At 51.1% G+C, this 23972-nt stretch overlaps 1 protein-coding gene across 2 annotated transcripts in view; it reads right to left on the bottom strand.

Moving 5' to 3' along the window:
• RAB15 (RAB15, member RAS oncogene family) overlaps window positions 1–22233 on the bottom strand; it is a 31462-nt gene extending 9229 nt beyond the window's left edge. Inside the window, exon 1 of one of the 2 annotated variants that reach the window (XM_055289083.2) lies at window positions 22214–22233. Coding sequence is in view for 1 of the 2 variants with exons in the window: in XM_055289081.2 (XP_055145056.1) it covers window positions 17149–17272 (124 nt within the window). In the remaining variant the exon portion in view is untranslated. Of the gene's footprint in view, window positions 1–17148; window positions 17579–22213 lie in introns of those variants that run through there. The other variant, XM_055289081.2, reaches the window with a different exon arrangement.
• Between the last annotated feature and the right edge of the window lie 1739 nt (window positions 22234–23972).

Here is a 23972-nt window from a genome sequence, read left to right as displayed (position 1 = left end):
TCTGGGGCTTGCAGTACTCCCCGGCCTCACCCACACCCCACCATCTTGCAACCTAGGTCTCACTGGCCACCTGGGAACGTGTGTTTTATTCACCTCTTGGCTATCCATATTTATTCACATATGATGGAAGAAACAGAGTAAGTCTATGTCTTCTGAAGGATTTTCCTTCCTCCCTCCCCGCCCACACAACCTCTCTGAAATTTAAAAAAGGTTAACAGCCCAAGGATCTTCAAGAGGAATCTATTGCTTCTGCGCTCTGTTCCCACACAGCCTGGGCCTTCCTCTGTGTCCGCCTACCAGTCAAGCCCTGGCCCCAGTAACCCATGCCCATCGTGGCTCCTTCTCTCTCCCTGCGTGGCTGTTGGTTTTTTCCACTGCTGAGCACACCGCAGGACAAAGTCAACACACTGGCCTTATTGAGGCCTCTGCAGACGGATGCTTTCTCACCTTGGCCAGCCCTCGCAGCTGCTTAGCAAACTGTTTATTCACGTGTGTGTTCACCTATCACTGTCCTCCCACTGAAGGCTTCAGCTCCAGGGCACCCCCTCCCCACCCCTGTGCTCTCAGCAGGATACCTTCTCCACCGTTTTATGGCCCCGATGAATGCCTTTCCTCTGAAGCCACCTCCTTTCTTCAGATTTTCCTATGTTCTCTCTGCCTTCCCTCAGGGAAGAGTCCTCTATCCACATCTCGCCTCTTTTCGGTCCTCATCAACCCCACCTGGGTGCACACCCAGAGAGTCAGCCCTTTTTGTTGCATCTTTAGTATCCGTGGGAAGAAGAGATATTCTCCATCTATCTCTGCCTCCAGTGGTTTCACATTCTGGCTCCTCTAAGGTCGTATTTCTCAAACTTCCAGGTACATGAGAATCACGCGGGGATTGAGTTAAAATGCAGATTCTGATCCGATAGGTGTGGGGCAAGGCCTGAGATGCTGCAGGAAGCTCCCAGGTGAAGATGACGCTACTGTCCACATATCGCCTGAGTAACAAGCTGTTCTCAAAGCGTGTCCCTGGACCCTCAGCATCAGCATCACCTGAGACTTGTTAGAAATGCAAATTCTGGCCGCACGCAGTGGCTCACACCAGTAATCCCAAGACCTTGGGAGGCTGAGGCAAGTGGATCACCTGAGGTCAGGAGTTTGAGACCAGCCTGGCCAACATGGCGAACCCCCCCGTCTCTACTAAAAATACAAAAATTAGCTGGTTATGGTGGCAGGCACCTGTAATCCCAGCTACTCAGGAGCGGGTTTGGGGTGTGGGGCTGAGACAGACAGGAGAATCGCTTTAACCCGGGAGGCAGAGGCTGCAGTGAGCTGAGATCACACCACTGCACTCCAGTCTGGGCGACAGGGTGAGACTTCATCTCAAAAAAAAAAAAAAGAAAAGAGAAAAGAAAAGAAAACAAAACAAAATGCAAATTCTTGGGCCTTACCTCAGACCTATAGAATCAGGCCCTCTAGGTATGGGGCCCCGCAATCAGTTTCAGTAAGCTCTCCCGGTGATTCTCACACATGCGTAAGTTTGAGAACTACATTAGGACAAAAGTTTTGCACCTGAAGTGTCAAGAGAGGCAGCACAAGAGTTCTCTGTTTCTCAAGGTGTGCTTTGCAGAGCTTCGGCTTTAGAATCACCTGGGGTGACTTAAAACAAAAACAAAGACAAAAACAATGACCTTGACTAGACCTACTGAATCATAATTTGAGGGTGAGGCCCAGAAATCTGTATTTTTAACAGCACTGTGGGTGATATTAGATAGAAGAAGGTTCAAGAGCTATATATGCATGGAAGAAACATCCATTGGCCTGGAGTCAGAAAATACCTGGTTGAAATCCTGGTTCTGGCACTTGCTGTGTAACTTCAGGCAAGTCTTAACTTCTCCTAGCTTCAATTTATTTATTTATTTATTTATTTATTTATTTATTTATTTATTTATTTTTGAGACGGAGTCTCACTCTGTTGCCAGGGATGGAGTGTAGTGGTGCAATCATAGCTCACTGCCGCCTCGATCCTCCAGGACTCAAGTGATCCTCCCATCTCAGCCTCTGGGTAGGTAGCTGGGACTACAAGCATGCACCACCATGCCCAGCTAATTTTTTTTTTTTTTTTTTGTAGAGATGACATCTCCCTATATTGCCTAGACTAGTCTTGAACTCCTGGGCTCCAGTGATCCTCTCGCCTCAGCTTCCCACAGTGCTGGCATTACAGGCATGAGCCTCCGCACCAGGCCGATTTTCTTAAGTGTAGAAGGAGAATACCACTTCCCTCCTAAGGGCTGTGGTGGGATAAATTAAACGATGTATGTGAAGCACTGACAGCGTAGTCCTCTCACTCCTACCTTCCCTCTGCTGAATAAAGGCTTCCTGGGGAGTCAGGAAAACCAGCCCAGAGAACCCTGAAGTGGAAGGCATTACAGAGTGCCGGCCCCTGCTATCCAGCTACCCTTGCCAGCCAAGGGACTACAGCATCAGCAGCATCAGAGTGTGTGAGAAATGCACATTCTCAGGGCTCGCCCAGCCCTACTCTTCTGCACAAGAAAGTTTCGGAACCACACCCAGATGCATAGTGCTTGTCTTTATAGCACACCCCTGAGCTATGGAATCCCTCAGCTCTTATGCGGGTCCCATGAAGTAGGCAGGAGTAGGTATTATCATCGTGAGCCACAGGGAAGCCAAGTAACTGATTCATGTTCCCACATCCCACAGCTGAGCTGGACTGGAAAGCTGGTGTCTTAAAACCCACCCAGGGTATCCTTCACTCGGCCAGAGGCTTCCCAACCCTGGGAGGCTCAGGAATCTTACCACCTTTTCCCACACGCCCTGGCATACCCGATGCCTTTTCCCACACACCCTGGCATACCCGATGCCTTTTCCCACACACCCTGGCATACCCGATGCCTTTTCTCTTTTTTCTTGACGGAGTCTTGCTCTGTCACCCAGGCTGGAGTGCAGTGGCACGATCTCAGGTCACACTGCGACCTCTGCCTCCTGGGTTCAAGCAATTCTCCTGCCTCAGCCTCCCGAGTAGCTGGGATTACAGGCACGTGCCACCACATCCAGCTAATTTTTTGTATTTTTAGTAGAGACGGGGTTTCACTGACATTATGCGGCATCTAGAAGTGAGGCAGGGGGCACATGAGGAGAAGCCCGCTGCTATGGTCTGAAGGTCTGTGTTCCTCCAAAATTCCCATATTGAAACTTAATCCCCAGTGCAGTGCTGGTGGGAGGGGAGGCCTTTGGGAGGTGACTCAGTCGTGATGTTAGAGCCCTCATGTGTGGGACTAATGCCCTTAGAAAGGAGGCCGGAGGGAGCTCGTTCCCTCTTCTGCCATGTGAGGACGGAGCTAGAAGGTGCCACCTTTGTCACAGAGCATCAGCCTTCACCAGACGCTGAATCTGCTGGCACCCTGATCTTGGACTTCCCAGCCTCCCAAACTGTGAGCAATACATTTCTCTTGCTTTTAATTACTCAGCTAAAGGCATTTTGTTACAGTAGCCAGCCCTAACTAAGACACCCACCATAGCCTATTTTCTCCTTCCTCCTTGGCATGGTTCATGATTCCAGTAAGTCCAGATTATCACCCTGACAGTGTCCCTACAAAACAGTCTACTTCCTTTCTTGGGTACAGAAAGAAATAGGGCACAGAAGTGTTAGGAAACAAGCAAACCACTTCTACACAGCTCTGGGTAGAGGTTCTCAGAGATGCTGGGAGCCCCAGGAGGAGAAAGTCAGACAGACAGGCCCTCTCCCAAACAGGTGCCCAAAGCACGGAGAGCAGCTCATTGTTTTTCCCGGCACATTAGATATGCCCATCATAGTGCCTGCCACACCCTGTGTCCCTTTCTGGCTAGAACAGCTCAGCCCCAAACCTCTGCTCAGAGAAGCAGGGCTGGGTGCAACATGTTCTTTGTGGAAAAGCAGGTTCAGACTGGATCATCAACAGGTTTGCTGGTGACCCACAGGGTGACCTGGCCAGCAGAGGCAAAGGAGCTTAGCTAAGCCAATCAAACCAGCTCACTTCAGGCAGGGCAGAGGGGACTGACCAGTTGGTAATGAGCAGGGCATGAGGCAGACAAACATGCAGAAAGAAGCGGAGAGGCCTAGGGATGATGAACATGCTGACTGCAGTTGGGGCTAGGGACGGTGGATCCTAGCACAGCCATGGGTCCAGACCAGACTCCAAGTTCAGCCCATGGGTATCCATAGAGCACATGCCCCTTTTCTTAGTGACAACTGAGAGTGCCTCAGGACTGGCCACTGCTGCCTAATGGCTCCCCCAAGCTAGTGAGCCAGATGCTTCAACAAGGGGGCTGGAAGGAAGACCCCCTAAACCATTGCTCCCTGCTCCTTACTGCCCCCTATTTTTGTCTTCTAGCCTCAACTACACAAAAAGAACCTAAGGGGCAGAGAATACATTTTGTGGTTGACAAAGCATTTGTTTTGTTTGCTTGTTTTTTAAATCTCTGCCACATAGTGCCAGCATAGTGCCAGGCATAAAGAAGCAATTCCAAAACAAATTCTAAATAAATAAATAGGCCAAGCACAGTGGCTCACACCTGTAATCCAAACACTTTGGGAAGACAAGGTGGGAAGACTGCTTGAGCCCAGGAGTTCGAGACCAGACTGAGCAAGAAAGTGAGACCCCCATCTCTAGAAAAAAAAAAAAAAAAACCAGGTGTGATGGTGTCCACCTGTGGTCCCAGCTACTCGGGAGGCTGAGGCAGGAGGATCACTTGAGTCTGGGAGGTTGAGGCTGCACTCCAGCCTGACTGACAGAGCAGGACCCTGTTTCAAAAAAAAAAAAAAGCAATTCCATGAGGGGGATCTCCCCTCACCCCAGAGAGCATAAGAAGGGCTGCATGCCTGAGGCTTAAGAGCAGGGGGACGTGTCCTGCCACCTGATGCCTCACAGACATTGGCAAGAAAAGCTCCTCAATCAAGTGATGGTGCCATGCAGCCATGGCCTGAGGCAGCCCTGGGCCCCATCCTCTTCCTGCTGTGACTCTGGCTGTGTCGCCTCTGCCCCAGCAGCTGCCAGGCCACAACTGGAGCCCAAGGGTGCTGGGACAGCATTGCTGTTGGAGAACTGGGAAGATAGGCAGGGCCCTCCTCTGGGCACCGGGGGCAGGGGCAGAATAGAGGGATGCAGCAGGGGAGACACCCGGCACTCACGTGGCTCCTAAGCTAGCTCGCCTTGGGTTGGCAAACAGGGAAGAACTTGGTGCCTCCCCAGTACAGCAGTGGAGGTGCTGTGATGCTTACAGAAAGGAGCAGGCAGGGCACATCCACACCAAAGAACACTCCCTCCCATCACTGTCTGCCTCCCTAGAAAGCCCTAGAAAACATGGAGGAAGTATGGCTCAAGACACAGAGTGTCCTGGCCATTAAGAGCATAACTGGGAGGTCAAGTTTGGTTCCAACCCTGCCTTTATCACTAATTACCTGCATGGTGTTGGGGAAGCCAGTTAGCCTATCTTTGCCTCAGTTTCCTCACCTGTAAAGTGGGGGTGACAGAGAATTCTCAGAGAATTTTATTTTTTTAAGATTGTAAGATAAGGTGTAAAATCCATAACACAGGGTCTGGCACGCAGAGCTTTATTAAATGTTAGCAGAAGCAGCCGTCAAGCTCCCTTAGGGAAGGATGAGATTAGCGAGCCCAGAGCTGCAGGAGGGGGAATGGAAAGAGCTCTAGGATGTAGAAGGAGGCTTATGTTGGGGAGAGGAAGAAGAGTGCGACAGAGAGATGAAGCCCAAGCCAGCACTTGGCTGGAATGTTTCAACAAAAAGAGGAAATGCCGCCCCTGTGGGGCCCAGATGGCTCCTAGAGTCTGGCTACAACCTAAATTCTGGCACAGGTAGGGTGTGCCTACTAGCGGGCCAGCACCTCATGGGTTAAGGGCAGGTGCCAGCTTGCCTGCCTGCCACCCAGGCACTGCATGCTTTAGTGGAAACAGGGCTGCCTCTGGGTGCCAAATGTTATCACCAGGATCAACCACAGCCCAAAGGACCAGCAGTGCAACCTGAGCTTTTCATTAGTAATGAGACTCCACAACGAGGAACAACCTAATACACCTGAAACCCAAGGCAGACACCCAATCCCCGGGGCCAGGCCGGCTCCGGTTACCAAGCACAGGTCCCAGCAGTGCCCCAGCCCCTCCCACTGCAGGAAACCAGCATGTGCGGGCCATGTGCACCTCCTGTGGGTTGTGGCAGGAGGTCACCTCTAAAGAGGTCACCCTGTGCAACCCTAAAACACCAAAAAAGACCCCATTCACACAGGGATCCCGGGAGCTGATATGGTTTGGCTGTGTCCTCACCCAAATCTCATCTTCTTTGGTATATGCAGAGATGAGGGGTCAGTGCCTTAGACTAAGGTCCATGTTGCCTGTTGTTCAGGGTCCGAGCTGGTATCAGATGATGCCCATTAGCTCAGCCAGGTTGCTGGAGTGACCCTCCAGGGCCACCTCTGCAGCCAGGGCACTCTGGAGTAAGGAATCTCTAGGGCTCAAGCAGTGGGGCCATCCACTCCCTCCAGCCTCATCATCTTAAGAGTCTCAAGCCCAGGCATGGTGGCCCACACCTGTAAACCCAGCACTTTGGGAGGCCAAGGTGTGAGGATCACTTGAACCCAAGGAGTTCAAGATCAGTCTGGGCAACACAGTGAGACCATGTCTCTGCAAAAAAATAAAAAATTAGCCAGGTGTGGTGGTATACACCAGTGGGCCCAGCGACTCAGAAGACTGAGGTAAGAGGATCACCTGGACCTGAGGCCAGGAGATTGAGGCTGCAATGAGCTGAGATCACACCACTGCACTCCAGTCTGGGAGACAGTGCAAGACTCTGTCTTAAAAAAACAAAACAAAACAAAAAACAGGCCGGGTGTGGTGGCTCATGCCTGTAATCCCAGCACTTTGGGAGGCCGAGGCAGGCAGGTCACCTGAGGTCAAGAGTTCAAGACCAGCCTGGCCAACATGGTGAAACCTTGTCTCTACTAAAAATACAAAAATTAGCCGGTGGTGGTGGCAGGCTCCTGGAATCCCAGCTACTTGGGAGGCTGAGGCATGAGAATCGCTTGAACCTGGGAGGCGGAAGTTGCAGTGAGCCAAGATTGTGCCACTGCACTCCAGCCTGGGGGATACAGTGAGACTCTGTCTCAAAAAACAAAACAAAACAAAACAAACAAACAAAAAACAGTCCCAAGAAACCAATACTACCTATAACTTCCCTCAGGGAAGAACAGAAGTCCTCTAGGAAAATGCATTCATTCATTCTTTCATTTGTTAATTCATTCATTCAAACTGTTATTGAATGCTTACAATGTGCCAGGAACTAAGCTAGGTACTAGAAGATAAGCTATGCACAGCACAGAAAGATCCTTGTCATCAGAGCTTAATTCTAGTGGGGAAGACAGATATAAGTAATGAATACCTAACTTCAGAGAGCCATACGTGATAAGAAGCAACTGCGGGATAAAGTAGAGAGTGAGGAGACCCCAAGCGCAAGCAAATTTAGACTGGCTGGCCAGAGAAGACATTTTAAAGGAGGTAACATGTGAGCTGAGACCTAAATGACAAGAAGGTACCAGCAGGGAGATCCAAAGAATCAGGTAGAGGAAGCAGCAAAGATCCTGTGGCAGGACACAGTTCAGTCAAACTCACAGTTCCTAGGAAGAGGTCAACAGTACTCTCTCCTTTGTTACAAAAGGGGAACTGCAGCAAGACCCCTCCCTTCTCTCAGGTCTTGTGCCGACCCCCACATGTGCACCTGCATCTGTACTGTTTACCGCGTGTCTTCTAGCATCTGGTTTAGTTCCTGGAACATAGTCAGCATTCAATAGCACTTACACTTGTCTGGAGGCGTGAACCTGAGGAATGCACCAAGAAACTTCTCAAACGCCAGCAAGGCCAACTTCAGAACTCCCTGCTCCTATGTGATGCTGAGATCTCTATACACTGAATAAATGGCGTGCGTAAAGCCCACTGTCCCTGTGTAGGTAGTAGGTACATAGTAAGTATATGGAGTAGATAATCAGGATCAGTGTTCCCCTTCCCCCACTTTTTTTTTTTTTTTTTTTTTGAGACAGGGTCTCACTCTGTCACCCAGGCTAGAGTGCAGTGGTACGATCTCGGCTCACTGCAACCTCCACCTCCTGTGTTAAAGTGATTCTCCTGCCTCAGCCTCCCAAGTTAGCTGGACTACAGGCGCACTCTACCACGCCCAGCTAATTTTTGTATTTTTAGTAGAGACGGGGTTTTGCCATGTTGACCAGGCTGGGTCTTCCCCTTGCTTCTCCCACTGCCTTGTGCACAGACCTCCCTAGAGCCTTGGTGACACGTGCAGTGTGCTCCAGCCACCCCGTCTCACTCCCCATTGGCAGCTCCTGGAACTGGGTCTCACCTCCCTAAGCCTGCTACTTAGGCCAGCGGGCACCACAGAGGCAGCCAAGACCCACCAGGCTACTGACTACTCACTCCTCCAGCCTCCTTCTCAGGCAGGGCTGTGCTGACTGGTAGCAAAATGTTCAGGGAAGAAAAGACTGGGACATGGAGACTCAGGAGCAAACATCTTAGAAAGAAGGGGGCTTCCAGATGCACCTGCCCTCACCCAGAGCCAGCAAAGCAATCTCCTAGCAAGGGGCTTCTTGAACTTCAGCTGGTATAACCATGGTGTGGCCACTCCAGCTAGCCCCAGCAAGGCTGAAGAGTAGCAGCCCCACTGGAGGTGTTCTCCACAGCACCTCCTACAGGGAAGAGGACGTGTGCTTCCCCCACACCCAGGGACCCTGGAGAATCCTGCCTAGTCTTCAAGACTCCACTCAAATGTCACTTCCTCTTCAAAGCCTTCACCAGCCTCCCCGGGAGGGATTTCTCACACCTCTGTGATTCCAAAGCATCCTGACATTTCTTTTGCATAATATTCTGCTTGTTTGGATGTCTGGTTCCCAGCTACACTGTCAGCTCCCAGAGGGCAAAGCAGCATCCTGTTCATTTCATACTCTCACCGCCTGGCAGCAGGTAGATCACTAAATATTATTCAACAAAGTTGAGTAAATGAAAGCAAAAATGAATGAGCCAGTGAGATGAATAAACGGGTGAATGAAGTCAGTACATATCTAGAGAAAAGATGGGCAAAGAGAAAATCTTAATCAGAGAAGAGCAATTAGAAAATAATCCACTTTTAAGCTGGGTGCGGTGGCTCACGCCTGTAATCCCAGCACTTTGGGAGACCGAGGTGGGTGGATCACGAGGTCAGGAGATCGAGACCATCCTGGCCAACATGGTGAAACCCCGTCTGTACTAAAATAGAAAAACTTAGCCGGGCGTGGTGGTGTGCGCCTGTAGTCCCAGCTACTCGGGAGGCTGAGGCAGGGGAATCACTTGAACCTGGGAGGCAGAGGTTGCAGTGAGCTGAGATCTCCACTGCACTCCAGCCTGGTGACAGAGCAAGACTCCGTTTCAAAAAAAAAAAAAGAAAAGAAAAAGAAAAGAAAATAACCCACTTTTTTTTTGTTTTTGAGACAGAGTCTTGCTCTGTCGCCCAGGCTGGAGTGCAGTGGCAGGATCTCAGCTTGTGGCAACCTCCACTTCCCAGGTTCAAGCAATTCTCCTGCCTCAGCCTCCCGAGTAGCTAGGATTACAGGCACCTGCCACAACACGCGGCTAATTTTTTGTATTTTTAGTAGAGATGAGGTTTCACTACACTGGCCGGGCTGGTCTCAAACTCCTGACCTTGTGATCCACCCACCTTGGCCTTCCAAAGTGCTGGGATTACAGGCGTGAGCCACCACACCTGGCCATAACCCACATTTTAAAGCCATCTGTTAGCCCTTTCTATAGTTCATGGTGCCATGGTCACAGAGTTCTCAGTAATTTTTTTTTTTTTTTTTTTCCTGAGACAGGGTCTCACTCTGTCACCCAGGCTGGAGTACAGTGATGTGATCACAGCTCACTGTGGCCTCCAACTCTTGGGCTCAAGCAATCCTTCCACTTCAGCCTCCTGAGTAGTTAGGACTACAGGCACATGCCACCATGACCAGTTAATTTAAAAAGTGTTTTTTTTTGTTTTTTTTGTTTTTTAAGAGATGGGGTTGGCCGGGCATGGTGGCTCACTCCTGTAATCCCAGCACTTTGGGAGGCCGAGGTGGGTGGATGACCTGAGGTCGGGAGTTTGAGACCAGCCTGGCCAACGTGGTGAAACCCTGTCTCTACTAAAAATACAAAAAATTAGCCGGGTGTGCTGGTGCACGCCTGTAATCCCAGCTGCTCAGGAGGCTGAGGCAGAAGAATCGCTTGAACCTGGGAGACAGAAGTTGCAGTGAGCCGAGATCAAGCCGTTGCACTCCAGCCTGGGTGACAGAGCTAGACTTCGTCTCAAAAAATAAAATAAAACAGGGATGATGATTAGCCGCTTCCTCCTCAGTGGGAGGAATTACGTGTCCAGGAAGCCCTGTGTTCCCCTTGACAAAGCTCACTGACCAGAGAGAAGAGCCAAAGAGAGGGCAGAAGCCTATACAGAAAACTGGCAGTTTCACAGGGAAACTGGTGCAAAGATTGGATTACAGAAGAAGGCACTCTGAGAAGAGCTGGCAATCAGGGTAGAAGCATAATGGCCAAATATCAGCTTTCATGTTATAAAGCTCATCACCAGCCTGTCTGGGGAGCGGGAAGAAGGAAGGAGGAGGAGGAAGGAACAGAAACCAGGGAGTGCAGGGAGGTGGGAGGAACCGGTGCTCCCAGCTGTGGGTGCATCTGCGGATCTGTGAACGTGGCACAGATGCAGAGCAGCAGAAACCCTCTGCAGGCTTCAGATATGTTCCTTCCCAAGGTCATGTCCTTGGGGAAGGGGTGGGAGATCAGGTCTGTGCCTGTGTCAGCAGGAGAAACAGGGGCCCGAGGCAGAGCGACACCTGGCAGGGGCTCAAGCCTTGAAGCAAGGCCACCCATCCTCTCCTCTCAGGTCACCCCACTGCTTCACACCTCCTCACCACCTCACTCTTCCTTCTCAGACCCTGGCACTGCCAGGGGAAGGGGGGTACTAGAGCAGAAACTGAAATGAAACACAGCTTCCTATGCACTCCCCTGGAATGTCGGCCAGCTCCTTGGTTTCTGTCTGTTTTGGTCACCACTGTATCCCCAAATCTTAGCATGGCACCTGGCATGTAGTTGGTGTTCAGTAAATAGCGCCTGAATTACTGAGTGCACAAGTGATGGATACACAGGATGACCTCCTAGCGCACTGACAGTGTATTCATCTCTACAACATTCTTATAGTTAGGAATAATAATAATAGCCGGGCGTGGTGGCAGGCGCCTGTAATCCCAGCTACTCAGGAGGCTGAGGCAGGAGAATCAGTTAAACCCAGGTGGCGGAGGTTGCAGTGAGCCGAGATTGTGCCACTGCACTCCAGCCTGGGTGACACAGCGATACTCGGTCTCAAAAAAAATAAATAAATAAATAAATAAATAAATAAATAATGATAATATAATGATAGCAGCTATTATTTTATCAAGGGCTCTGCCAAGTGCTTTGTATGCACTAGGCTCTATAATCTTCACAACAACCTTTAAGAAAGACTCTGTTACCATCTTCAATTTAAAGATGCAGAAACGAAGCACAAAGATGTCACCAAAGTGTCTGAAGGTCACAGGGCCAGTAAGGCCATGGGAAATGTGCATGTTAATCTGGGCTCTAGTGGCCAGGCACGGTGGCTCACGCCTGTAATCCCAGCACTTTGGGAGGCCGAGGCGGGCGGATCACAAGATCAGGAGATCGAGACTATCCTGGCTAACACAGTGAAACCCCGTCTCTACTAAAAATACAAAAAAAATCAGCCAGGCGTGGTGGCGGGCGCCTGTAATCCCAGCTACTCAGGAGGCTGAGGCAGGAGAATGGCGTGAACCCGGGAGGCGGAGCTTGCAGTGAGCTGACACTGAGCCACTGCACTCCAGCCTGGGCAAGAGCAAGACTCTGTCTCAAAAAAAAAAAAAAAAAATCTGGGCTCTTTCCATTCTGCTCATTGCTTCTCACCTTCCCTTCCTTTCTAGGTACCGGGGAACAGAGTAGGTAGAGACTGGTCTCAGGCTGCCTGAAGGCTGACACAGACCCAGCCCTGACCCTCTTACAACGTCACACTGCATTTGCCCCCAGCTCCTCTCAGTCTAGAAACCTGCAAACCCCAGGATCCTAGTGTCTAAGCACAGGCCCCAATGTCTGTTAGGTCACCCTGTTCCAGGCTTGGATCTAGCCCCACCCCCTCCCTCACCCTCTCCCCTCCTCAGTCACAAGCCCTTGCCCCAGGCAGCCAAGCCAGTCCCAACAGAACTCCCTGAGAAAGGTGACATAGCAGCAGCAACCCAGCCTGAGAAAGTGCCCTGAAGCCACAGCAGCCCAACCCGTCCAACCAGATCACCCTCCTCCTCACCCAGAAGGAGTGCAGCCTGGAGGGTGGCTTTCAAAACAAAAGGTCCAGGGACTAGGTGACAGGTCTACTCAGGGAAGACTAAGGATGGGAGGGAGAAAACCAACTCCTGAGGGAGCGAGGTAGCTCACGCCTATAATCCCAGCATTTTGGAAGGCTGAGGCTGGTGGATCACGAGTCCAGGAGTTTGAGACCAGCCTGGTCAACATAGTGAAACCCCATCTCTACAAAACATACAAACATTAGCTGAATGCGGTGGCATGCGCCTGTAGTCCCAGCTACTTGAGAGGCTGAGGCGGGAGGATTGAGTTTAGGAGATCGAGGCTGCAGTGAGCCGTGATTGTGCCACCACCACACTCCAGACTGGGTGACAGAGTGAAACCTAGTCTCAAAAAAGAAAAGAAAAGAAAAGAAAACCAACAACTCCTGAGCAGTCTCTTCAGTTTCCATTCATGGTTTACATCTTCTCACTCCTGGCCACCACGCAGAAAGGTCCTCAAAGGTCCCCTGAACATAGATGTCCATGTATGACATCTTCTCCCTACCTGGTCATGGCACAGGTCCTATAAGATTCTTTCAGAAGTTGCCAGGTTGATTGGCTTGAACCACTCCTCATTCTGGAGGGAAACTAGAACAGGTGACTGTGCGGAAGTTGGTATTGGTACCACTGGGGGTGAGGGTCCATTCAGAGGTTCCTTCATGCCCAGATACTACTGCAGCCCCTGACTAGTCTCCCTGCTTCAAGTCTTAACCCCTTCTTCCAGCCAACCTCATTAGTACCCTACTCAAAACCCCTCCTACCATTGCTAAGGCTCATGTTCCACCTCCTTAGCCAGGCTCTCAATGCCCTCTGCCAACTGGTCCCTGCATGCATTCATTAATTTAACAACAGGCATTGAGATCTGCCTGGCCCTGTACTAGGGACTATGAAAACAAAGAGTAATAAGATTTGGTCGCACCATCAAGGCACTTATAGTTTGGGAGACAGAGAGAGAAACAGAAGAATGTTCTTGCTTTTCTGAAGAATCCCTTCTGTTGCATCTAAACTGCCTAGAGCCCTAGGGACACCCACTCAATCCCACCTGTTATCTCTGCTCATGTTACTCCATCTGCTCCCTTCTGCTGCAGGAACTGAGGCCTAGCTTCAGCCTTCCCTGCCGGTTCTAGTCCACAGGGACCTCTCTCTTCCCTAGCCTCAGCATGGAGTCGTGGGAATAGCACTCACCCATCCCATCCATCGCCATTCTCCGGCTGCCTCATGGCACATCTTGCATCATAATTTAGCTTCTGATACCCACTGTGAGACCTTCATTAAGAGTTACCGTAATGATCATAATCCATCCTTTACATTTGAAGATTGATTCACCAAGTACTTTCAGATATCTCATTTTGGCACTAGCTCTTTTTTTTTGTTTTTGCCTATGTCTTGCCTCCCCATCTAGGTTATGGGCTTCTGTGGGCAGAAAACGTAGACTGCAATATGTCTCTAAAATGCCTAGCACAGAGCTTGGTAGTGAATGCTCAATTAATTTGTTTAAGACAGTATTTCGGGGACCCCTTTGCACCAACCCCCAGCCAGGCCAGCACAGCTGCACAGGAAGGAAATGCCTGTGGCAGAGCCAGAGGCAGGGCCACCTGCTGGCCTGCTGGCCAGAAAAACGAAAAGGATAGGGGGAGGGACAGTCAGTGTCTCAGTCTACCAGGGAGGCCTCTCACTGCTCCCTGGCAGGTTCTTCTCTAGAAGATCGCAGGCCCTTAAAGTGGAGTACACAGTAAATCACAAAAGTACCGGCCTAGGGGATATCCACATGAGCCAAGAAGCCAGACTGTCTTGGCAGTAACTGGTGAATTACTTTGTTTTCTTAATTCACAAAAAAAGCCCCTGGGAAAGGTGCCTCAATCAGTACCCAGCATGGTCATGTAATGTGTTTTAGATAGTGCACAATTTGAGAACAGTGACTGTGGGTATTATTCATCTTGGAATCTCTCGGTCTCAGTGCAGAGCCTGGCATACAGGACACGCGTTTTTTTAAAATAAGCGAATGACTATGACTTGGTAGCACTCATTTCGTTGGCTCCTTGATTTGTCTCCTGGCTGCCCCTTCTACCTCCTTGAGAAACTGTCCCTATCACTTAAGGAAAAAGCTTTTCTTGACCATCCAACTCTTTCGTTTAAGTTTTAGTCAATGCTGAAAAACACGCCCAAGATAAGGGAGAATCCCAAGTCCCTTAATAAGCTTTAAATAAGAAAGCATTTAAGATACCCAGTGGGGCAGATTTTAAAAGGCTGATGTGAAAAAAGACAGGTTTCTTTCTATTCCATGGAATCCAAACTCCTAAAGAGTCCTCTGTGTCCTGTGGAAAGGGGGACCCTAGAGAATCCTCTGTGTCCTGTAGAAAGGGGAACCCGGCCGTCAGAAGTGGAGGAAGAAATCTGGGAGCCATCTTTAGGTTTTAGGCCAATATACCAAGGGCCTTGAGGGAAGACAGTGCTGCAGAGACACCCTACTCAGTTCACTGATTCCCCTATGTGCCCAAAGTGTCTGCCCTGGAGGGTTTCAGGAAGTCCCTGTGACCTATTTAGTGTTCACCTATTAGCAGAAGGTGTCTAAGAAGAGAGATTACAAGGGGAAGGGACAAGGAGAAGGGTGGATGATTAGAGGTGTGAGGCAATGGACTCTCTTTAAGGAGAGCATGAGCCTCAGAGGGCCATCCTGGTATTTTAGAAACAGGGGTGCCCTCAAAAAGGAGGGTATGTGTCTCCCAGGGGAGCCTGCCTCCCACAGCACGAAGCAGGAGTCCCAGAGCTTCTGAAATGAGATGGTTGAATGAATCCCTCAAAGGGAAAAGTCCAGGTCACCCGTAGGACTTGGAATGTGACTAGGGGAGCAGGTGCAAACAACAGCTCTTCAGGCCAAAGCCAGGGCCTCCCAGGCAGCCCACAGCTCTCTGGAGATAGCTCAGTAGTCCCAAGCACCAGGCCTCTCCCAAAAATAGCCACTCCTAGTTTCCTTAAGGGATAACCCACCGCCCTTTGACCCTGAGCCCACAACCTGTCCTCATACACCATCTGGTTCCTCTGCCACTCCCTCCATCATGCCCATGCCTTTCTCCTGCACCTGCCTCTTCCCCGAGTCCTCCTGGCAGGCACAAAGCCTTAGTGTCTGTAGGCTCCCCTTCTTTCTGCAATGTCTCTCATCCAAACCATGGCTCAGCCCAAGCTCCTGGGTTTCCTAAGAGTTGGCCTTACAGCTCCTCTGAGAAAGATGGACAAGTTCTGTTCCCCGACCCCAAGTCCTGTTGTTTCACCCTTCAAGTTGGTGAAACAAAGAGAGGGGACCCTAAAAGCGCAATGATAATGGCAATAGCAGTAAGAATAATCAGCATTTATCGAGCTTCACCATGTGTCTGGCTGTGCTAAGCACTTAACAATCATTATCTCATTTAATCTTGACAACAACTTGGGAGGTAGGTGCAATTATTATACCCATTCTACAGATGAGAAACTAAATAAAGCTCAGAAGTTTAGGCGATATTCAAGGTTGCTTTGCCCCAAAGTGAGGTCTCAGGTCTCTCGGACAATAAAGCTGGCTTCTTAACCAGAAGGTTCTGTTCCTCCTGGCTGTATCTATCTGCTCCTACTTCTCTCTCAGCAAGGAATGTGTGTTGGGGGAAGGGGGGATGGCGTGGACATGAATCCTCAAGAGGAAGCTGAGAGCTGGTTCCCGTCCCTGATGGCAGCAGGGACTTCTAGGAGAGCATTCCAAATAGATGACCAGCTAGCCAGCAGGTGTTTCCAGGGGCCTGGGCAATGCAGAGGCTACTCCAGGGCTGACCCGGGTAGCAGCTGAGGATGAAATTCCCTCTACTCAGACTTCTTGGGGAGGGGGCCCCTCACAGCCTAGGAGTGGGAGACTGTCTCAGAGGGGAGGCCATGGACCCATTCCTAGAATAAGTGACCCCATCATAGTGCTGTCCGGGATGCCACCGGGCCTTGTCCCTCTAACCACAGGCTCCAGCAATGCCAGATGAGAAATGTCCTCAGGCGGCTCCTGCCTGCCTTCTGACCCCTTGGTCTGGGCAGGTATTCCTGACACTCCTCCAACCTCTAGCCTCCCTCAGAACAGATGTCTCGGCTCCTCTTCTTCCCAGGCGCAGGGGCTCCTCACCCTATCTGTGCCCTCCCCCAGGTGTCCCACCTTGTGGCTTACCTTCCCAACTCTGCCCTGGAAACTCGATCCCTGCGGCCCCTCCGTACGTCCTCTCTTCCCCCGCCTCACCCCCCGCCGGCTCCACCTTGGGTCACCACAGAACCAAGGGTGCCTCAGTGACTCCGGTCTCCACCCTGACCCCCTTTCCCCCAGCACAAGCTTTACTTCCCCTCCCCCTGGGGGTGTGGGGATGTTATTCCAGCGGCTATGATTCTCGCTACCCCAGCTCGGGGTACCCAGGCCTACACCCGCTCCCCTCACCCCCGGTTTCTCGGTTTGATGGGAGGGAAGTCTCCCCGGCAAGAGGCGGGAGACCCCACCCCTGGTCCGGACGGCAGGCAGCAGGGACACCCTCACTTGCCAAAACCTATGCTCACCCCGAGATTTATCGCGGACTCCGGCCTCCCGCGCCACCGCCTCCAGCCGGAGGGGCTGGCAATTCCTCCCCAGCTGGGGACGGGGGTGGCGGGGAAAGGGGCCGCGGGCGGGGAGGGAGGGGCGCCCCGGGCCACCGCCCCTTACCGATGGTGGAGATGTGCGAGGAGTGGAACTCGTTGTCGGTGAAGCGGCACAGCAGGCAGGTCTTGCCCACCCCGGAGTCCCCGATCAGCAGCAGCCGGAACAGCACATCGTACTGCTTCGCCATGGCTGGGGCCAGCGGGGCCGGGGGCTGCGGGCGGGCAGCGGGTTCAGCCCTGCTCCGCCGCTGCCATCGCGGCCCGCGCCCGCCCGGGGACGCTGCGGGCGGCGAGGAGGACGCAGGGCCCGGCCCCCGCGGCGGCCTCGCCCTCCCGCCTGCCCACTCGCTCGCTGGGTGCCGGGAACCGCGGCTGCGGCGGGAGCCCGGCGCGGTGACCGCTCGGCTCGGCCGGGCTGGCGCGCAGCGGTGGGAGGAGAAAGCGGCGGCGGCCCCTGCCCGCCCCTTCCCCTGCGCCGCCGCCGCCACCGCCCCGGAGAGAGGGGGCGGAGAGCGCGCGCAGGAACGCCGGACCCCAACGAGCGGGCGACGCTGGGGCGGGGCGCCAGCCGCCCCCCCAACCCCTTCCTGCCCGGGGCGGGGGAACGTTTTCGTTTTTCCGCAGACGCTCCGAATGGGGGAGTTGAGGTGAGCCCCTACCCAGCCCACTTCTACCATGCTTGGCTTTCCGGGCTCACCACTTCTCCCCATATACCACCCCAAGACTGGCGCCGGTAATTCCGCCGGCCGTGGCACCCTGCATCTGCAGGATCCTGGCCGGGCTCCCCAGTGGTTGGTCCTCAGCTGGGCTCACCTGAGGTAGGAAGGCCTTGAGCAGGATCTGGATTCGAACACCCGTCTACATGAGCCCCCGAGAATGTGGGTGGAATTCCCCCTCCCTGCCATCTGGCGGCCCCTTACCTGTGTGACTGCGTCACGGCCCTCCCCCGTCCCCATTTTTTCTTTAAATGAGGAAAATGCCTACTCACGTCCTCCACCAGGGTGGAAAGATAGATGATCATAAAAACATCTCCAAGGGCAAAATCCTTTGGAGGTGTGAGGGCAAAAGTCTGTTTTCCATCTAAGGTGCTTCGTATAGGTGCCCAGGTGACCAATGTATTGTTTCAGACCCCTAAATGTCTCTGTGGTATAGCCAGTGGCACCAAGAATGAATGGCCCTTGTTCAAGACCCAGTTTCCTACCACTGAATGTGTTAGCACCAGAAAGAGGCAAACGAATGCTCTCTGGAGTTGAGAGAATTGCCTATCCCTACCAACGAGTATTGAGGGAGAGCAAAGTCTAGCCTATTAGGTCTTTAAAAAGCAATGAAAGGCCAGGCGCATTGGCTCATGCCTGTAATCCCAGTACTTTGGGAGGCTGAGGCAGGCAGATCACTTTGAGGTCAGGAGTTGGAGACCAGCCTGGCCAATGTAGTGAAACCCAGTCTCTACTAAAAATAAAAAAATTAGCTGGGCATGGTAGCTCGCCTGTAATCCCAGGCTTGAGAGGCTGAGGTGGGAGGATTGTTTGAACCCATTAGGCGAAGGTTGCAGTGAGCCGAGATCATGACACTGCACTCCAGCCTGCGCAACAGAGTGAGACCTTGTCTCAGAAAAAAAAAAGCAATGAAAAGTATATACATATATATATATATACCTGTTTTCAGGCTGAATATTGGATGAAGAATGTATTTTTCAATAGTAGGTCAAGGAAAGTGGTAAGCCCATTTACTTCATTTGAAAAGGTATATTTCAGGTTAAGTGTCTGAATTATAATAGGAGGGGAAAAGTTCAAGACCAGCCTGGCCAACACGGTGAAACCCTATCTCTACTAAAAATATAAAAAATTAGCTGGGCGTGGTGGCCGGTGCCTGTAATCCCAGCTACTCGGGCGGCTGAGGCAGGAGAATGGCGTGAACCCGGGAGGCGAAGGTTGCAGTGAGCCGAGATTGCACCATTGCACTCCAGCCTGGGCAACAAGAGCAAAACTCCGTCTCAAAAAAAAAAAAAAAAAAAGAAAAGCGGGAAAATCCCGAGCCTGCTAGCTACTCTGATTACACTGAAAGCTAAAGGAACTGATGTAGTGGATTCCGTTATTTCTAGGTGCGCGTCTGTACATTGGGCTTACACGGGGTTTCAGGTGCATGCGTAGGGCTCTGGAGTTAGGCACACTTGGGTTCCAGTCCCAGTGTCACCACTCAACAGCTGTGCAATCTTGAGCACATTACTGAACCCCTCTGTGCCTCTGTTTCCTCATCTCAAAATAGGATATTTAGAGTGACTACCTTATAGGATTGCTGGAAAGATGAAATAAGATAATGCATGGAAAGGACAGACCGGCGCGGTAGCTCAGGCCTGTAATCCCAGCACTTTGGGAGGCCGAGGCGGGCGGATCACGAGGTCAGGAGACCATCCTGGCTAACATGGTGAAACCCCGTCTCTACTAAAAATACAAAAAATCAGCCAGGCGTGGTGGCGGGCGCCTGTAATCCCAGCTACTCAGGAGGCTGATGCAGGAGAATGGCGTGAACCCGGGAGGCGGAGCTTGCAGTGAGCCGAGATCGCGCCACTGCACTCCAGCCTGGCTGACAGAGCGAGACTCCGTCAAAAAAAAAAAAAAAAAAAAAAAGAAAGGACAGCACAACGGTTGACCCAGCACTCAATAAAGCAGAGGTGCAGAAAACATCCTGTAATGTTTTCCCTGTGCATCCCGGGTGGTAAGAATATCCCACAGATGAATACGGCCAGGGATGTTTTCTAGCAACCGAGGCCCAACCTGCTGTGATTTTCTTCCCACCACCACCAGAGTACCGAGCACAGATCCAACCCAGCCTGACCCCCTTTGGGCACCGCAGCTGCCTTCCCACTGATCGGCACTGTAATGGTAAATAGCTCTCTGCAGGCCTCCTCATTGGGACCTTTAGTGGCTCTCTGCTTGCTTCTGTCTGAGGAAACAGGAAAGAAAATGCAAGCTGACGTGGATTCCTCACTTTACTTTGAAAGAAATGGCTTTCCCTAGGCAAGACAGGAAAGAGAATGAGGTTTGCTGAAGGAATCCAGAGAAATAAATGTTCATACTCATAAAAAATTGAGTGTATGTAGTCATACTGGACTGACCTCAAATTCAGTAGCTTACATTGCTTTAGAAAAAAAAAATGGCTAGGCGCGGTGGCTAACCCCTGTAATCCCAGCACTTTGGGAGGCTGAGGTGGGCAGATCACCTGAGGTCAGGAGTTCGAGACCAGTCTAGCCAACAGGGTAAAACCCCGTCTCTACTAAAATTAGCTGGGCATGGTGGCACACGCCTGTAATCCCAGCTACTCTGGAGGCTGAGGCAGGAGAATCGCTTGAACCCGGGAAGCAGAGGTTGCAGTGAGCCAAGATCCTGCCATTGCACTCCAGCCTGGGCAACAAGAGTGAAACTCTGTCTCAAAAAAAAAAAAAAAAAAAAAGGAGTGTATGTAGTCATACTAGACTGACCTCAAATTCAGTAGCTTACATTGCTTTAGAAAAAAAAAAAAAAAGGCCAGGCAAGGTGGCTCACGCCTGTAATCCCAGCACTTTGGGAGGCCGAAGTAGATGGATCACCTGAGGTCAGGAGTTTGAGACCAGCCTGGCCAACATGGTGAAACCCCATCTCTACTAGAAATACAAAAATTAGCCAGGCCTAGTGGCGGGCGCCTGTTATCCCAGCTAGTCGGGAGGCTGAGGCAGGAGAATCGGTTGAACCCGGGAAGTGGAGGTTGCAGTGAGCCGAGATCGTGCCACTGCACTCCAGCCTGGGCGACGGAGCAAGACTCTGTCTCAAAAAAAAAGAAAAGAAAAGGCCGGGCGCACTGGCTCACGCCTATAATCCAGCACTTTGAAAGTCCAAGGTGGGCAGATCACAAGGTCAGGAGTTCGAGACCAGCCTGACCAACATGGAACCCTGTCTATACTAAAAATACAAAAATTAGCTGAGCGTGGTGGCACGTGCCTGTAATCCCAGCTACTCAGGAGGCTGAGGCAGGAGAATCACTTGAACCTGGGAGGCGGAGACTGCAGTGAGCTGAGATCACACCACTGCACTCCAGCCTGGGCAACAGAGCAAGCAAGACTCTGCCTAAAAAAAAAAAAAAGAGAGAGATGGAGAATAGTTTAGAAACCAAAACCCAACCTTCAAATACTCATCCTCATCCTCATCTGGGTTCAGTCACTTTCAGAGCCATCATACAGATCTCTCTGTGTGTGTGTCTATATGTCTGTGTGTGTGTTTTGTGAGATGGAGGACCTAAGATTTTGGGACAATGTTAGCAAAAGAATCATATAGATGGCCAGGCGCAGTGGCTTATGCCAGCACTTTGGGAAGCCGAGGTGGGTGGCTTACCTGAGGTCAGGAGTTCAAGAACAGCCTGGCCAACATGGCAAAACTCCATCTCTACTAAAAATACAAAAATTAGCTGGCGTGGTGGCGCACGCCTGTAATCCCAGCTACTCCGGAGGCTGAGGCAGGAGAATCACTTGAACCCAGGAAGCAGAGGTTGTAGTGAGCGAGCTGAGATTGCGCCACTGCACTCCAGCCTGCGCGACAGAATGAGATTCTGTCTCAAAAAAAAAAAAAAAAAAAAAAAGAACCATATAGACTAGTGGAGACAACAAAGTTCACTTTAACCAGGTCTTTGTAAATGAAATACCTAAATTCCATCCCCTTACCTCAGTCACTCAGTGGAACATTTTGGCATCCTCCCCATTTGTGGTCAGCTTGGACTGGGGCACATTTCAGTAGAACTGGGAGACATCTGAGGAATGGTTGCTGAACGTCTTTTCCACTAGAATCCTCCTAGAATCAGTCTCTCAATTATGTGATACTGATTCTTTAACCAGGGAGACAAGTGCCTGCCCCCGTTCACCCCCATCCCCACCCCAGCCACACTGAGCATGCACCCAAAGGCACCACTGTGGGACCTGCCATAGCAACAGCTGAACAGCTGGAGAGTTGCACCGATAGGCAGCCCATCACCAAGACTCAACACAGCTGGACCATGGGGCTCCCCGTTAGTGAAACGCCCGCCTCTTCTGGACTTACCCTGTGTTTCCTACTCTGGGGGACTGTTAGTGATGTGCCCACGGTGCAGAAGGATTTCCTCCTTACCTCGTGATTGATAGAAACAGGACACATCCCCCCTACCATGGTCTCAGTACTGTCCTCCATTCACATGCTTTTTCTTTGTTTTCCCCTGACTAAATAGAGAATGGAGGAAAGATACTCAAATGACAAGGAAAGAGGGGAGAAGGCAAATTATCAGAGACACGTGCATTTGGGGGCTGGGAACCACAGGAAACAATTCTGATGGTAATTGATGTTGACACAAAATGACCCACAGTACCATCTCAGGTTGTCCTCAGTGTCCTGGCCACCACCTTCATGACTGCATCAGTTTTCTAGGGATGCCATAACAAAGTACCAGAGACTGGGTGGCTTAAACAACAGCAATTTGGCTGGGCGTGGTGGCTCACGCCTGTAATCCCAGCACTTTGGGAGGCCAAGGCAGGCAGATCATGAGGTCAGGAGTTCGAGACCAGCCTGGCCAACATGGTGAAACCCCGTCTCTACTAAAAATACAAAAATTAGCCAGGCATGGTGGCCCATGCCTGTAATCCCAGCTACTTGGGAGGATGAGACAGGAGAATTGCTTGAGCCCAGGAGGCAGAGGTTGCAGTGAGCCGAGATCACGCCATTGCACTCCAGCCTGGGCAACAGAGCAAGACTCCGTCTCAAAACAAACAAACAAACAAACAAACAAAAACACACACAAAAACACCAGGAATTTATTTCCCACAATTGTGCCAGTCAGAAATATGAGATGAAGGTGTCAGCAGGGTTGGTTTCTCATGAGGTATCTCCTTGGCTATAGATGGCTGTCTTCATGTTCACATGGTCTTCCACCTGTGCCTATCAATGTCCTAATCTCTCTTTTTTTTTTTTTGAGACGAGGTCTCACTCTGTCACCCAGGCTGGAGTGCTGTGGTGCGATCTCAGCTCACTGCAAGCTCCGCCTCTCGGGTTCACACCATTCTCCTGCCTCAGCCTCCTGAGTAGCTGGGACTATGAGTAGATGGGACTACAGGCACCTGCCAACATGCCCAGCTAATTTTTTTGTATTTTTAGTAGAGACGGGGTTTCACCGTGTTAGATGTGTTAGATGGTCTCGATCTCCTGACCTCATGATCCGCCCACCTCAGCTTCCGAAAGTGCTGGGATTACAGGCATGAGCCACCGCACCCGGCCGACGTTCTTTATAAGATCTGCCTTGCAGGAAGGATCAGAGAGAGTGCCTGCCAACCAAAGGCAAGGAGACGCCATACCCCAGGTCTCTCACATATCAGGATTTACAGGGTCTCCTTTTTCACCTAAGTATACACTTAAGACCCCTCTAAGACTGCCTTATAGACAGCAGGGGAAGAAGGGCTCTGTCAACAGGAGGGGGGAGAGTTGACCCTGTAGTTCTAAATTAGCAGACTTGAAAAAGATTGTTTGAAAGGAGTAGTAATAATATACATTGGAAAGATGTCACAAAATCTGTCCAGAAAATTATTTTGAATCTACAAAGGGATACCATTTGTCCAGTGGAGTGAAACACTGAAAAAGACCTCTTTGTTAACTGAGGTTTTTAACTTCTAGAACATGTGGCATGACGTTCTTTTGATTATGGAGGGCTACCCCAGGCATTGACTTTCAGCTGGCAGAGAGGGGAAGCGAGGAAATAGAGGATCGCATGAAAGGTTTTAAAGGGTCAGGTCTAGATGTGGTGGATATCACGTCTTCCACTTTTTATTGGCCAGCACCCACTCACAAGCCTCTGCCTAAATGCAAAGGAGACTGCTGAGCAGTCACTTCCCAGCTGCAACTC

This window comes from Symphalangus syndactylus, chromosome 8 (assembly GCF_028878055.3).
Source record: "Symphalangus syndactylus isolate Jambi chromosome 8, NHGRI_mSymSyn1-v2.1_pri, whole genome shotgun sequence".
NCBI classification, from domain to species: Eukaryota; Metazoa; Chordata; class Mammalia; order Primates; family Hylobatidae; genus Symphalangus; species Symphalangus syndactylus.
This window is presented reverse-complemented; position numbering and strand designations above follow the sequence as displayed.